The sequence below is a fragment of the Pyxicephalus adspersus genome, chromosome Z, assembly GCF_032062135.1.
Source record: "Pyxicephalus adspersus chromosome Z, UCB_Pads_2.0, whole genome shotgun sequence".
Classification (NCBI taxonomy): Eukaryota; Metazoa; Chordata; class Amphibia; order Anura; family Pyxicephalidae; genus Pyxicephalus; species Pyxicephalus adspersus.
The window spans coordinates 59,313,659-59,327,196 of record NC_092871.1 but is presented as its reverse complement, the minus strand read 5'-3'; the positions used below and the strand labels follow the sequence as shown (position 1 = coordinate 59,327,196).

At 38.5% G+C, this 13,538-nt stretch overlaps 1 protein-coding gene across 5 annotated transcripts in view; it reads left to right on the top strand.

The window, feature by feature from the left end:
* The window catches only part of SLC25A25 (solute carrier family 25 member 25), a 19,660-nt gene that overhangs the window by 3,087 nt on the left and 3,035 nt on the right, over positions 1 to 13,538 (top strand). Inside the window, exons 1-10 of one of the 5 annotated variants that reach the window (XM_072431588.1) lie at positions 3,612 to 4,306; positions 7,215 to 7,341; positions 7,879 to 7,966; positions 8,277 to 8,312; positions 8,422 to 8,533; positions 9,600 to 9,758; positions 10,619 to 10,771; positions 10,999 to 11,106; positions 11,195 to 11,362; positions 11,630 to 11,780. In XM_072431588.1, coding sequence (XP_072287689.1) covers positions 4,124 to 4,306; positions 7,215 to 7,341; positions 7,879 to 7,966; positions 8,277 to 8,312; positions 8,422 to 8,533; positions 9,600 to 9,758; positions 10,619 to 10,771; positions 10,999 to 11,106; positions 11,195 to 11,362; positions 11,630 to 11,780 — 1,285 coding nt within the window. In that variant the 5' untranslated portion in view covers positions 3,612 to 4,123. Of the gene's footprint in view, positions 1 to 3,611; positions 4,307 to 4,442; positions 5,917 to 7,214; positions 7,342 to 7,878; positions 7,967 to 8,276; positions 8,313 to 8,421; positions 8,534 to 9,599; positions 9,759 to 10,618; positions 10,772 to 10,998; positions 11,107 to 11,194; positions 11,363 to 11,629; positions 11,781 to 13,538 lie in introns of those variants that run through there. The other 4 variants (XM_072431589.1, XM_072431586.1, XM_072431590.1 and 1 more) reach the window with 4 other exon arrangements.

Sequence of the window (13,538 nt, the reverse complement as noted above, 5' to 3'; positions counted from 1 at the left end):
TTTTTTTTTTTTTTTTTTTGCCCTGTATATTATTTTATTCATGCATTTATGTAACATTAACATATTCCCTGGTACACTAAAGTTGTTACTGGATTAGTGGGGGTTGTGTGCATATGAGGCCATTTTGAAGTTAAAAATCCAGGCATATGAAACAATAAGTCAGATATGTGTTAATTTATAAATTGGTGAATGTGTTCTTTCACCCACTAATTTATGTGTTATTACTTGGTATTGGCATCTTAAGAGTTTGAACTGGGGGATGGAGCAGTAAATGAAGCCAGTCTGTTGTGGTGCAAAATGCTAAAAGATGCTTTTGTTCTTCATTTGTATGTTTTCAAGTGTTTAACTCTAGCAGAGAATGAGATCTTGTCAATCCCATCTCACGGGGATGTGCTATGTGGCAGAACTTTGTAAATCCCAAAACTGCATTAATGGAAATACAAATGTTGATTAGATTTAGTAAGCCTGTAACTGTTAATGAGCTTTATTCTGATATTCAATAAAATACAGTGATTGAAAGTACCAGTCTTATCTCTTGTCATCTAGATTTCATACTGTAGATGTCACAAGAAGCTAGATGTTGTGTGTCAATCTAATTTTGTGGCTTGTAGATACCTCTAGCTGAGATCCTTTTTCATTCCACTAACGTTTGCTGTGATGGAAGCTTCTTTGTATACACACAGGATTCATCTCCTACTCCAAGTTTTTTTTTTTTTTTTGTTTTCCCTCGATGAACAAACATAGAAGGTAGAACTTTTTGTTAGGTATAACAATTAGTTTTTTTCCTTTAGTAACCCATTGCAAGCATTGTTATATCTGTTTGATATAAAATAGATGCAGAAATACTGTACATAGTCACTTATATCACTGCCACGATCTGGTCCTATTTCAACTGTATAATTTGGTATAGATTAAACGTGTATTTAGTAAACCGATGGCCACTAGAGGGGGGAAACTAGTAATGGAAAATAGCAAACCAAGGTGCAAAGCTTGATCATTTTTTTTTTTTTAAACAGGATTTTTATAGGGCCAACATATTATGCAGCGCTGTACATTAAATATGGGTTGAAAATGACAGACAGTTACAGACTGTGACACAGTAGTAGAGGAGGACCCAGCCCCGAAGAGCTTACAATCTATGAGCGTACATGATTACATATACAAGTGCTATAATAAATGTGTGTGCGTGTTTTTTTTTTTTTTTTTTTTTTTTTAAATCATTTTGCATATTGACTCCAAGCAGTTCACTGCATAAATCATTCTTTTTGCTGCTGAAAGGGACTATGGCTTAATTATTAGTTTCACCATGAGATGAAGATCTATCTAATACTTGTCTGCTTTTAGTTAATTCACACATTTTTAGAGTGCCACTTGCTTTCACCTCAGCACATCATTGTCCTGCTGTGTTATCTTGCTGTTATACCCCTGTATATTAGCACGGGATCAGTGTCTAGTTTACAGAAGATAAGCCTTATTAATGTGCTTTGTACTTCCAGTATTTATTTATTCAGTTTAAGTTCTTTACACACATTAGTCTATTTCCTCATCATAAGATGCCCTTGTCCATTCACAACAATCCATTGAACAGTTCCCCTCAAGCAAATATTGCAGTAAATAGAACATTCTGGATTTGTTTGTCATTGGGTCTGTACTTTAATTGTAAAATGTAGTAACAGTCTGTGTACCATACAATAAAAATGTAACCTGCCTTTGTTTCAAAGTAATGATTTGTGTGTTTAAAAAAAACAAACAACCAACGGTACCTTAGAGGCCATTATGTATGGTTGGGTTATATCCTGGTAAGAGGGATTGCAGTATAATTTGGGCTGCATTGTGGTGTTTGCTTACAGTCTTTCTGATTTGTTTACATGACAATTAGTTTTTCTTCACTCTGTAATATCAGAAAGCTGGTAAAAAGGTGCCGCAAACTTTTGAGGGAAAGTATACCTTATATTCACTTATTTTACATGCCTGTTTGTTGCATGCTTCTTTACCACTTTGGACAAGATTTTGAAGAATGTCAGCACTGTGAATAAAGTTGAAAGTCTCTCAGCTCTAATACTGTCCTTCAGACTTATCTCCCTATTAGTGTTTGGCCTTGGCTGTACTAAATAACGGGTGCGTAGAGTTCCCTTTTGAGTTTTGTTTTCAGTTATGTGCAATAGAAAAATGGAACATCACATTTGACTGCTGTGTTTTTAAAAAATCTTTGTGGAAAATGCTCTCGGATCAGAATGACAGCCATGCTGCTGTTTTTTTGCTTTGATGCTTTTCTTCAACTTTTTTTTTTTTTTTTTTTTTTTTTTTTTGCTGCAAGATGTTTGTTTTCTTCAGGATAATTTTTAAAATATTCCTAAACCTTGTATAGGATTATTTCATATTCATTCCTTTTACCAGCATGGAATTTAGGTCCTCTCTCTATTTAAACAAGTAGTGTTGACTTTATAGACCGTTTAGCAGACATGGTCAGTCGCTCTTTCCAACACATGGAAACAAACTTCTATAAAATCTTAGCAACTAAAAAAATTATAATATATGATTGTAAGTATTAACGATAACATTAAACATTCTGTAATCTGCCGCCTTTGTTTTTTATGGTCTTCAAATTGACAGACTTTGTCAATTTTGTGCAATGAAATGATCATCCAGTTGTGCTACTGTGCAAGGATCTAATTTATGGGGTAGAATGGCAAATTTGAGCTTATTAGTCTGTTGCTTTTCATTTTATTGTCCAATCACAGGGGGAGAGGAAAATAGAACCTTTTGTAGTGCCAGACAGGAGCTACATGTGAGTAATGCTTGATAACTCATTAGATTTACCATACTGTCTGTAGTGGTGTACAATCTGGAGGGAAGAATCATCAGCATGTTGTAAGTATAAGACGTCTGAAATCGACTACATTGTTATGTTTTTAGGCAGGATGCCTTGGAGAGTTGGATATACAGTGTCTCTTTTTAGGCTGGATATAGTTTAGTTTGAACTCCAACATTTTAAGGTAATCAATATGCAAACAAAATGAGATACGCAGCAGGAGCTGCAGATCAAAACTTGGAAAACATTGCTGTAGCATCTATAAGTGCCTTCTGGTCAGCAGTTCAATGCCTGTGTCACTGTGCAATAAGGCTAGGTACACACATGCAATAATTATCGTTCTAAAAGGAACGATTAATGACCAATCAACGATTATACACAAATATTTTGAGCGATCCTATTGTGCACATGTCTACATGCTGTAATGATACGATCGTTCTAAAATAATCCACCAATAGTGTACACACACTAGATACGATCGTTTGAACGATGCAGGAATTGATGTGTACCGCAGAAACGACCACGATCACTGAACACAATAGAATACATAGTACACACAATAAATAAATAATAAATAAATAGTACACACGATAGAAAGCAAATGATCGTCGCCCAATCAGATCCGCCGGGGCGGTCATTCGTTTTCAGCGTCATTCCTCGTTCATCAGCATAGTTGTGCAATTTTTTTATTTTTTTTTGGTAACGAATATCGGTCGTTGGTCCTTTGTTTCCAACAATAAATATTGCACGTGTGTATGTAGCCTAAGGCTCCAGCTATTCATGCATACAATTTAATAGAAGTATTCCATTTTATCCCAGGTTTTTAAAACAACACTTATTGATGGGCTTTACACTGATAATTTCATGCATTCATCTGGGGAAAAGAAATCTGTTTCACTTTAAGAAAGCCTTGTCATTGTCAGTTTAGCTCAGCCTGCTGTATAGATCAGGCCGATTCTGCAGTTTTTCAGTTTCTCTTTATGGACCTGGAGTGATGCTGGAATTTCCTTCTAGGTTGGTGAATGCTGACTGGTCTGACTTCATAGCGTGTTCGTGTCCACAGCTGTGATTGGCCAGAGACTGCTGCAGTGTGATTGCAGTGTCAGAGCAGCTGGCTTCAGGATTTTTGGTGTAATCATTTAATGCAGAGTAAGGCCAAACAGTTTACAGGTGTTGAATAGTCTGATGCTTTTTGTACAGCTACGTTCCTGCTTTTTACTTTAGGGGTAACTTTCATTTTTGCAGTGTCATAGAATCAGCTAGGTGTGTTCAGTCTACCCATTTCTTAATGCGTAGCCAACAAAAGGAAATATGCTGAAGTCAGTGTGGGAGTTCTTGGGCACGTATATTTCTTGGATAGCCTGCAAGGGCTCGGATGGTGACAATATAAATGGCCCTTGTATTACGGAAGGGACAGATGTGATGAAGGAACAGGATGATGCTGAGGGCCAGATTGTCCTGATGTTGGTGGCACCCTGGAAGGAGCTGCAGCAGGTAAAGCTTTCTTGTCTCTGAAGCATTAGAGCATGCGTGATTTCCACTCAGAATATGGCAACACCTGAGAACATATCGAGTGACTTTGACTTGAAGATGGAATTACTGCTGAGTGTGTACTCGCAGCCTGTGCCTGAAGAAGTAAATGGCTGCTGCCGTTTGCAAGGAGAGGGCTGGGAATTTGTTTTCTTTTTTTAGACAATGTTGGGAAATATTGGCCTATGTATGCTCAATGGGTTTTCCTTTCACTAAAGGCAGTAATTCAACATACCTTATTTTACTATATAGGTGTTGCACAGGTGACCTGGCTTTTGTCTAATTAAAGATGTATATTTTTCCCATTTAAATCCCTGCATAAGACTCATAAAAGATTTTTATATGCCACTTCCCTGCTCTTTGTTGTAAGGCTGCCTTTCTGCATATATGCAGAACATGCATATCTTGTGTTGTCAGGGAGTCTGCTGATTTGCTGTATAAATGTGAAAACTATAGTACCAACTACCAAACTGTGTACCAACGACGGATCTGTCACTGGAGACAATCTTTAATTATCTTTTCATAGACCAAACGGTGCACAACTTGATGGAGGAAGGGACGGTATGCGTTCTGCTAAGGTGGTTAGCTAAACTCTTTTAGCAAAAGGCTTAACAGAGGAGAATTAATAAATGTTTTTTTCTTTTAAGAACATGATTAAATTACTCACTAAAACCCTTCCTTTTCATTGGATGCCTGCAATGCAGCAAATAATTGCTGGTCTGAGCCCCATGCAAGATGCTATATATGGCTTTCTGAAAATAGGAACCTTAAAGTGATGATCATTTCAATGAACTGAAATCCAGTGATTGGAAGTGGGTGAGCCAGGAAAGCTGAGAGGGGAAAAAAAAACAATATCCATTAGCCAGGAAATAACCAAAAATATTTTGATTTGCTGCAGCTTCTATTCCACTCTGATTTCACTGCAGAAACTCAGCTTTTCGGAGTATTGGAGAGGTGGCAGCACAACGGTCATGACGGAAGAGGCTTTAATTTATTAAAATCTCTGTGACATGTGTCAGGTGTGCTCTGTCATAACATTTTAATACTAAATATCTTTTACATTTCAAGCAATGCACTTGCTATGTGCGTCTAAAACTGGCATTACTAGAGGGTTTCTTTACCTTTGCCTTCTAAACAGGGGCAGCTGCAGTTACTTGGTTTCCTTCCTGAGGGCTTATGTGGCTGGTGAATCCCTGGACACGGTGGGAGACTTCCCTGGGATTGGCTTGCTGTAAAAGGCTGGTTCTGCCGGTTACACTGACTTCAATGGGAGGGGGCTGGTCCATCTGAGCCAATGACACGTGAGCACGGCCACCTAAGGCTTGCAACCGGCACACCGGCTGCAGCAATTACTGTAGAGAAAGCGTGGAGTTGCAGAGGAGTAAAGAGCTGAAGCAAGTTCACAAAGCGGCATCTCCACGATGCTTTGTCTGAGCTTGTACGTGCTCGATCAGTCGCAAGCAGAGTTTCAGTACTTTGAATCAGATGGACTACCATCAGAGCTGAAGTCCATTTTTAGGCTGAGCCTTTTTATTCCGTCTCGGGAGTTTTCAACTTACAGGCAATGGAGACAGGTGAGCTTATGGATGTTTTACTCATGTCATGGATTGCTTTTATTTGTGGGCTTGTGGAGGTTTTATGCAGCTGCTAAAGATTTAAATTTTACTTTTTCACATTCAAATGCACCTGCAAAAATTAAACCTAAAATTGTTCATACCATCTGTTTTTTTTTAAAGCTTAATTACAGATTTGCTATTTTCCTTCTGCAGTATATTAGTTTTGTACTTTATTTTACATTAATGTAGCGAGTGAACAGTATTGCTATTTTTTACCTTGTGTGCTATGGGCACAAATAATGTAATAAAATTTTAAATTTTTTTTTTTCTGTAATATTGCCAGCAGTGCATTATGTGGACCGAGCACCTTGCATTGGAATACCTGGAGTGGTTGCACTACAGAAACTACTAGTGAAGGGGGGGATGGGAGAATGTCACTGATTTAGTTGTTTGTTATATGCCTGTTAATAAAGCCAATTTCAACAAAAACCTGTGTTTTTATTAAAGGCAATATTGCATCACATATTTTTGTATTTTAGTTTGAGAAGACTTTACACTGCTCAACTTAAGCAAGCGGGATCAGTGCCTAACTTGTACATACAACAAACTGAGATTCCTACCCTTCTGTAGGACTTTCCAGCATATTTGTTGATCTGATCGATTCAGCAATTGGTGGGGTTCTGGGATGGACATTTTAACCAATCTGATGATTCGTGCTTCTATTTATTGACATTTTTTTTTTTTGTCAATGTGTAAAATATACATATGGTGCATTTTAGTGTGTGTTTGATTGGGGATTCACCCAAGGCAAACTGTGTGCCTGCTGGCCAGAGTGTAATGTCACACACCCAGCTATCTTTAGCTGTCAGCACTCCCTGTCCTTTGAGGTCCTGTGACTGCAGCTCAGACAGTTTACAAAGGTCACTGTAAATCTGATTGATTTCACTTAGCTCTTCTGCTGATTGGCATTGCAGTGGGTGACTATTAACCATCAGTTACTTGTGGCTATACATTTTCTTGCCTAGTCAGTTAAAAACAGTACTGTAACCTATTTTGAGACACTTGCTGTAATAAAAAATCTGAGTTTAAAGTTTTCAGTTTGCATAATATGATCACTGGTTTCTCTCAGGTGTGTTATGTTCCTGAATGTCCTAGATTCATGAGTTTTGTAGACAATTCTTGTTAAGTGGCAGATTACGCTTTTTCCTGTGTATTTTTTTTATTTTTTTTTCATCAGTATCCTGCCAATTGATCATTTGGCTCTTACATCCAGAATGACCGTGTAAATCTGAGCTCTTTCTTTTATCCCCATACAGAAAATAGTAAAAGCCGGAGATAAGGACCAAGATGGGCAGCTGGACTTTGAGGAGTTTGTTCACTACCTTCGAGACCATGAGAAGAAGCTCAGACTGGTCTTCCGCAGCCTCGACAAGAAAAATGATGGTTAGTTCTTAGCCAAGTTTGAATGGTATTAGTTTCTGTTTCCTGTGCTCCATTTTAATGCATGCCATCAATTCACTTACACTGACAAGTGAAAATTATCCAATTCAAGCATGCTGATGGTAACCCAATCTATTGAGGGTGCAGGTCACAATCTGGTGGTAGTTAAATTCTTCAGTTTTTCTGTTATCACATTGGGCCTTAGCTGATGTTCCTTGTTTAATTGGAAATGGCACGTACTGTGAAAATTTGGCTGTCCCAAATGCAGTGTTAATGGGAAAAACCTAAAGTGTATATCTTTTTGAAGGTAGGGGGTTATAGTAATGTCCCTTTTCAAACTACTTTAAAATCCTACCATTCTGTTCATATTGGCAATCCTATGCCTCTTCTCTAGAAGTCGGAGGGGAGCCAGGCTTTTTATAAGAGGTCTTTATTAAACAGGACAGGGGATTACTGCGGTTATGAATGCATTTGGCCCACCTTGTCAGAAGTGGTCCTTGAACTTTTTTAGCCAACCATTTCATTATATGTTTCTTCTAGGTCGAATCGATGTACAGGAAATAATGCAATCTCTCCGTGACCTTGGCGTGAACATCTCTGAGCAGCAGGCAGAGAAAATTCTTAAGAGGTAAGTTCACAAAAATGGTTTTGTGCACTAAAAACAAATTTGTGTTTAAGTTTTGTAGTATGTCTTGTTTTGTACTGACTCTTACTTCTCCTGGATAGTATTCTACCTCATGCAATTAGGCAAATAAATCATCCAGTATTCCATGAGTTGTCATCAAATACCTTTTGAGCTGGAGATGCTCATGACATATTATGGTTAATAGAAGTGTATCTGAGTATTAGAAGTGTTCACTGGGTTTGGTACAGAACTGTCAGGAAATAACTTTTATCTGTGCTGTCTTTCCTTTTGCTTCTGTCTGTGTGGGTCTCAGAATTAGGAAGTGCCATCGCTGGGGTCCTGTCACCCAGTAAGTATGTTTGTCCTCTTTTCACCTTCCCGCTTTGCTTGTGCATGTTGGCCTGTATTTGCTTTGCAGTCACTGTGATTCACCCTGGCAATGGCATTTTGTCTTTCAGCATGGATAAGAATGGTACAATGACAATAAACTGGAATGAGTGGAGAGATTACCATCTCTTACATCCTGCTGAAAACATTCCAGAAATCATTCTTTACTGGAAACACTCTACGGTAAGTATTTAATTCTTTCCTGTAGGCTTGGCACTGCATGTTTTAGTGAAATTGGGTGTTCAAATGCTCTTTAAATTGTGTGGATTTCATGGTATAAACAGCAATTGGTTGTTCCAAGGGCTTGAACCTAAATAAGGGTATGTTCATCATGTCTTCTGTTCACCTCTTGAAAGAAATGTGATGGCTGCCTTTACGGACTGCTTTTTAGTTGCTTGTCTATCCTGGTTTTCAGTACTGATATCTTGACACAATAATTCCTCTGCATACTTAAAATACGTGATTCAGAGAAAAACATTTTTTTTTGGTTCATTTCTATGTAATGTGTTCGGATAGCAAGCTCTGTTTCTTTAGCATGGGCTCCTAAGACAAAGTTCCATACTAATCAACGATTAGTTGTCTTTGAAGTAACCTCTACAGTATGCTTATGAAGAGTTGCACTATCCAAATAAAGTAAACAATATTGTTAGTCAATTTTAAAATGAACCCCTTCTGCCATCAAAGTGACATGGGACAGATTCCATAAATGTGTTATGCCCTAGACATGCCTAAGCTCCAGCTGAAGAGACTTGATTTTGATAAAATGGATTCCCAGCTTTTGGTTACTGTCAGTGGAAGGTATTCTGTTAAACCTTTACTTTGTCAGAACTTTTTTTTTTTACTGTAGTTGGTGAATTTGACCAGTGCATAGCATTTATTGGTTTATCTGAAACATAACACGAGTCTGAAGAGGACATGCCTAAGGAAACTTGTGACATCTTTTACCAAGTGGTAAAAACCAAATCATGAAAATCTGGCAGCAAATTGCAAGTGGTGCTTAACTAGTCCCAGGCAGCCTGTGCTAGTTTGTTCCACCCTCAGTGCCTGAAGCTTTTTTGCTGTTGCAGCCGGATATGCTTACCTTTACATATCTTTCTGCAAAAAGAATTTGCATTGCTAGTATTGACTGAAGTACTAGCTGGAATCAGGCATGGGCAGCAGCTCTGAGGATTGTGTGTTGTAGAACATGATTTATACATTTTGTTTGGATAGTAGGAACACTGACTCAATCACTCTTCTCCCTCCACAGATCTTTGATGTTGGAGAAAACCTTATTGTACCCGATGAATTTACTGTGGAAGAGAAACAAACTGGAATGTGGTGGAGGCATCTTGTGGCTGGTGGTGGGGCTGGCGCTGTGTCACGGACATGTACAGCTCCCCTCGATCGTTTAAAAGTACTCATGCAGGTTAGTATAGTGTACAGGTGGCACACATCTAGGAAGCAAAGCCCTTTCATTATTGGGTGAAATGTTCAGTATTGATTGATGATGCAAGTGGTTTCACAAGTTTCATTTGCATTGGGATCACAAGGGCAAGGAGAATTGTGTAATCACGGTTAGAGATAATTGGAGGAATTTTGAACTTTGTTCTGCACATTATGAATGACATCTCCCATTTTAGTTCACAGAACTGTTCAAAGAACAGAACATATTATTTATCTGGCACTTAGCCATTTCAGGGTTACATTTTTGCTGCAAGGTCACATGAGAAGCAGGGGTGCAACTTTTTGTTTAGTGGTGGATGCTTTTCTTTGTCATTATGTTTCTGAAAAGGCCAGTGCCCTTATTTAGGCGCTGTCCTTATTTTGTTTCTAAATAAATGTGCCTCAGCTTACCCATTGAAATAAGGAAGCTGTCATATCCAGTGGTTGGAATGGGAAAAACACTTTGTGAACATTAACTGGTGAAGTTGGTATGCCAGTTTTGTATACCTGATTTGTTTGGAGTTTTTTCTATAACTCCTGTTGAAAAAAATGGCACATGAACTGAATTGCATTAGTTTAGGACTTGTTTAGCTGCTTTTGGTCATTGGCTATTGGTTTCCTACAGTTAGCACTAGTTCCAGGTCTTTGTGCTGCAATGGTTAATAACTTTAAAAGTAGTATTATAGTAATGACGCACTAGTAGCTTAGCAGTGTGCCTTTAGCTGAAGTACTGTTATTACACATTCCAGCTGGGATTACACAGCCCTCCCACAAACCATTAGAAACCATTGTGCTGGGATTAGTAGTGATTTCTGAGCACATGCCTTGTGTTTTCTCTTGCAGGTCCACGCTTCACGCTGCAACAGCATGTCCATCTTTGGGGGCTTTGCACAAATGGTCCGTGAGGGAGGCTACCGCTCACTGTGGAGGGGAAATGGCATCAACGTCATTAAAATTGCTCCAGAGTCTGCTATTAAGTTCATGGCTTACGAGCAGGTGAGTTTTTAACTTTCTGCTCCTGTGTAACAGTTTTGACTGATAATGCCATAGGTGGACGCCTAAATAGGGTTGTGTAGATTTGGACATGACGGTTCTTCCACTAAAGACGTTGGGTAGAACAATAAAAGTTAACATAATTCTGTAATTTTATAACTGTTTTAGTACTTTTACTCTTTTGCTTTTTAATCTCTTTGTATAACTTGTCCCTGATTTGATTTCTGCAGATTAAACGTGTCATTGGTAGTGACCAGGAGACCCTAGGTATTCGTGAGAGATTGGTCGCTGGGTCTCTTGCTGGCGTTATTGCTCAGAGCAGTATATACCCCATGGAGGTGAGCTTTTGGGCTGCTGGTATTGTGGATGAACTTGAGCTGGTGGTTGTGAAGTTGGTGCTTAATTCACTTTTCTCATTGTTTGTAGGTCTTGAAAACAAGGATGGCTCTGAGGAAGACTGGTCAATATCACGGGCTGTTGGACTGTGGAAAAAAGATTTGGCTTAAAGAAGGAGTTTCTGCCTTCTACAAGGGATATGTCCCAAACATGCTAGGCATTATTCCTTATGCTGGCATTGATTTGGCGGTATATGAGGTAAGATGCCAAAGTTCGACATTTGTGTGGCTTTAAGAAATCAACAATCTGTCATTTACATTGGACAGATTTGAGCTTGGATATTATTCATTTCCTGCCAGATTTACTATGACTCCACTCCTAGAATATCCAGCTTTTATGTGTGTTATGCAATGTTGGTAAACAGTTTTGCTTTGATCAAATTTCCACATTGATTAAAATTTTCCTAGACCATGATTTTGTGGTAAATGATGAGTTTCTAAATATCCTATCTTTTTTTCTTTGAAGACTCTGAAGAATGCCTGGCTGAATCGATATGCCACAAGCAGTGCTGACCCTGGTGTCTTTGTATTACTGGCCTGTGGAACCATATCCAGTACATGTGGGCAACTTGCCAGCTATCCCCTGGCTCTTGTTAGAACACGCATGCAGGCACAGGGTGAGTACATTTGTCAATAACAGACAGGATTTAGTTTTATTTCTGCATATGTCAAGCTAAAAAAAGACAATCCTTTTTTTTTTTTTTTTTTTTTTTTTTTTTTGAAAAATTATATTTTTATTGAGTTTTCAAATAACAACAAGCATAAAGAATGGATAGTTAAACCAAAAAAACTGTAATAACATATAATAGCCAGAGGTAAATAGCATATAAATAACTCCATTATAAAATACAACGTAGCACAAAGTCCTTTCATGAGGGTTATTCTATACATCTCGTCTCGTATAATAAACAATTCCAACAGTATCCTAATCTAAACCAGGAATTTCTTGGTAAATCAGATAGGGAAGAAAAGGGGGGAAAAAAAGAGAGGGAGAAGGTAGAGAAGAAAAGAGAAAGGTGGAGTGAGTACAATGGAAGAATGTAAAAACAGTAGACATATGGTAATTAAGTAGGAGAATTACCCCTGAGGGAATATTATGTGGGACTATATTGGAAGGGGCTAGTTGGATGTCAGCAGATACTCGTTAAAACATATTAGTGGCTGATAGAAGGTACATGTCCCATGGGGCCCAGATTGCTGTAAATTTGTCATATCTATCATAAATCCTGGCCGTAAGGTCTTGCATCTTTTTTATTCTAGTATATAAATCCATTAAACGGGGGGGGGTGAGGTGGGTTTCCAATATCTAGCAATAAGACACCTGGCTGTTGTAAGTATGTGACACACCAGTTTTCTATTGAATTTAGTGAGGGTGGAAATAGGAAGACCCAGCAGTAGAGTGACTACATCGAGCGATAATGAAATTTCCTGTATATCCGAAAAGTTTGTTGACTTTTGCCCAATAGGGCTCTATAAGTGAGCAGGACCAAAAAATATGATGCAAAGTGCCAATCGCAGTGCCACATCTCCAACACATGTTACTCAATTAGGAAACATCGCATGCAGCTTAATAATGATGCAGGTGTAGTCGGGGCAAATTTATCCTTACATTGGAGCCATATACCTTGCCTTGCCTTACCGTGCCTTAAAAAAAAAAAAGTATAGGACCCAAAAGGTCAATGATATGGGTATTCTGCTTGAAGCTGCTGCCAAAGAGATGGCTGTAAGTTTATAAAGAGGGCTTCTGTTTTAAACGGATTAACCTTATAACCTGATAGAGAGCCAAACTCATTCAGTTCTCTATGTAAATTTGGAAGGGTGATGAGAGGGTTAGTAAAGATCTGTAAAACATCATCAGCATATAGTGCAATAGTGAACGATTTAGTTTTAATAGAATCTCTTTGATAATCAGGATCCTGTCGGATCATTCTAGTTAAGTGGCTCAATACACAATGCAAATAACAAAGGGGGAAAGCGGGCACCCCTGTCTAGTGCCATTTTGAATCACTATTTTAGGGGAATTCGCATGGGTAAGACGTTCTAAAACTAGGGAGATGTATAAAGTGCCCCAATAGCTCTGAGAAAAGGGCCAGTAATACCTATCCACTGTAGGGTTTGCATGGGGAAGGGCCAGCTGAGCCGGTCAAACACTTTTTCAGCGTCTAGACTTAGGAGTACCGCCCCTTGATCAAGTTTATTAAGGGCATCAATTATATCAATATGTCTGGTAACATTGCCCGCTTGGCGAGCGATTATAAAGCCAACTTGATATTTGGAAATAATTCCAGGTAAGTACGTCCACAGAAAATGGACCTTTATGTTGCCCAGTTGGTGACTGTTCCAGGACAGTGAAATACCTATATATACTTTTTTGA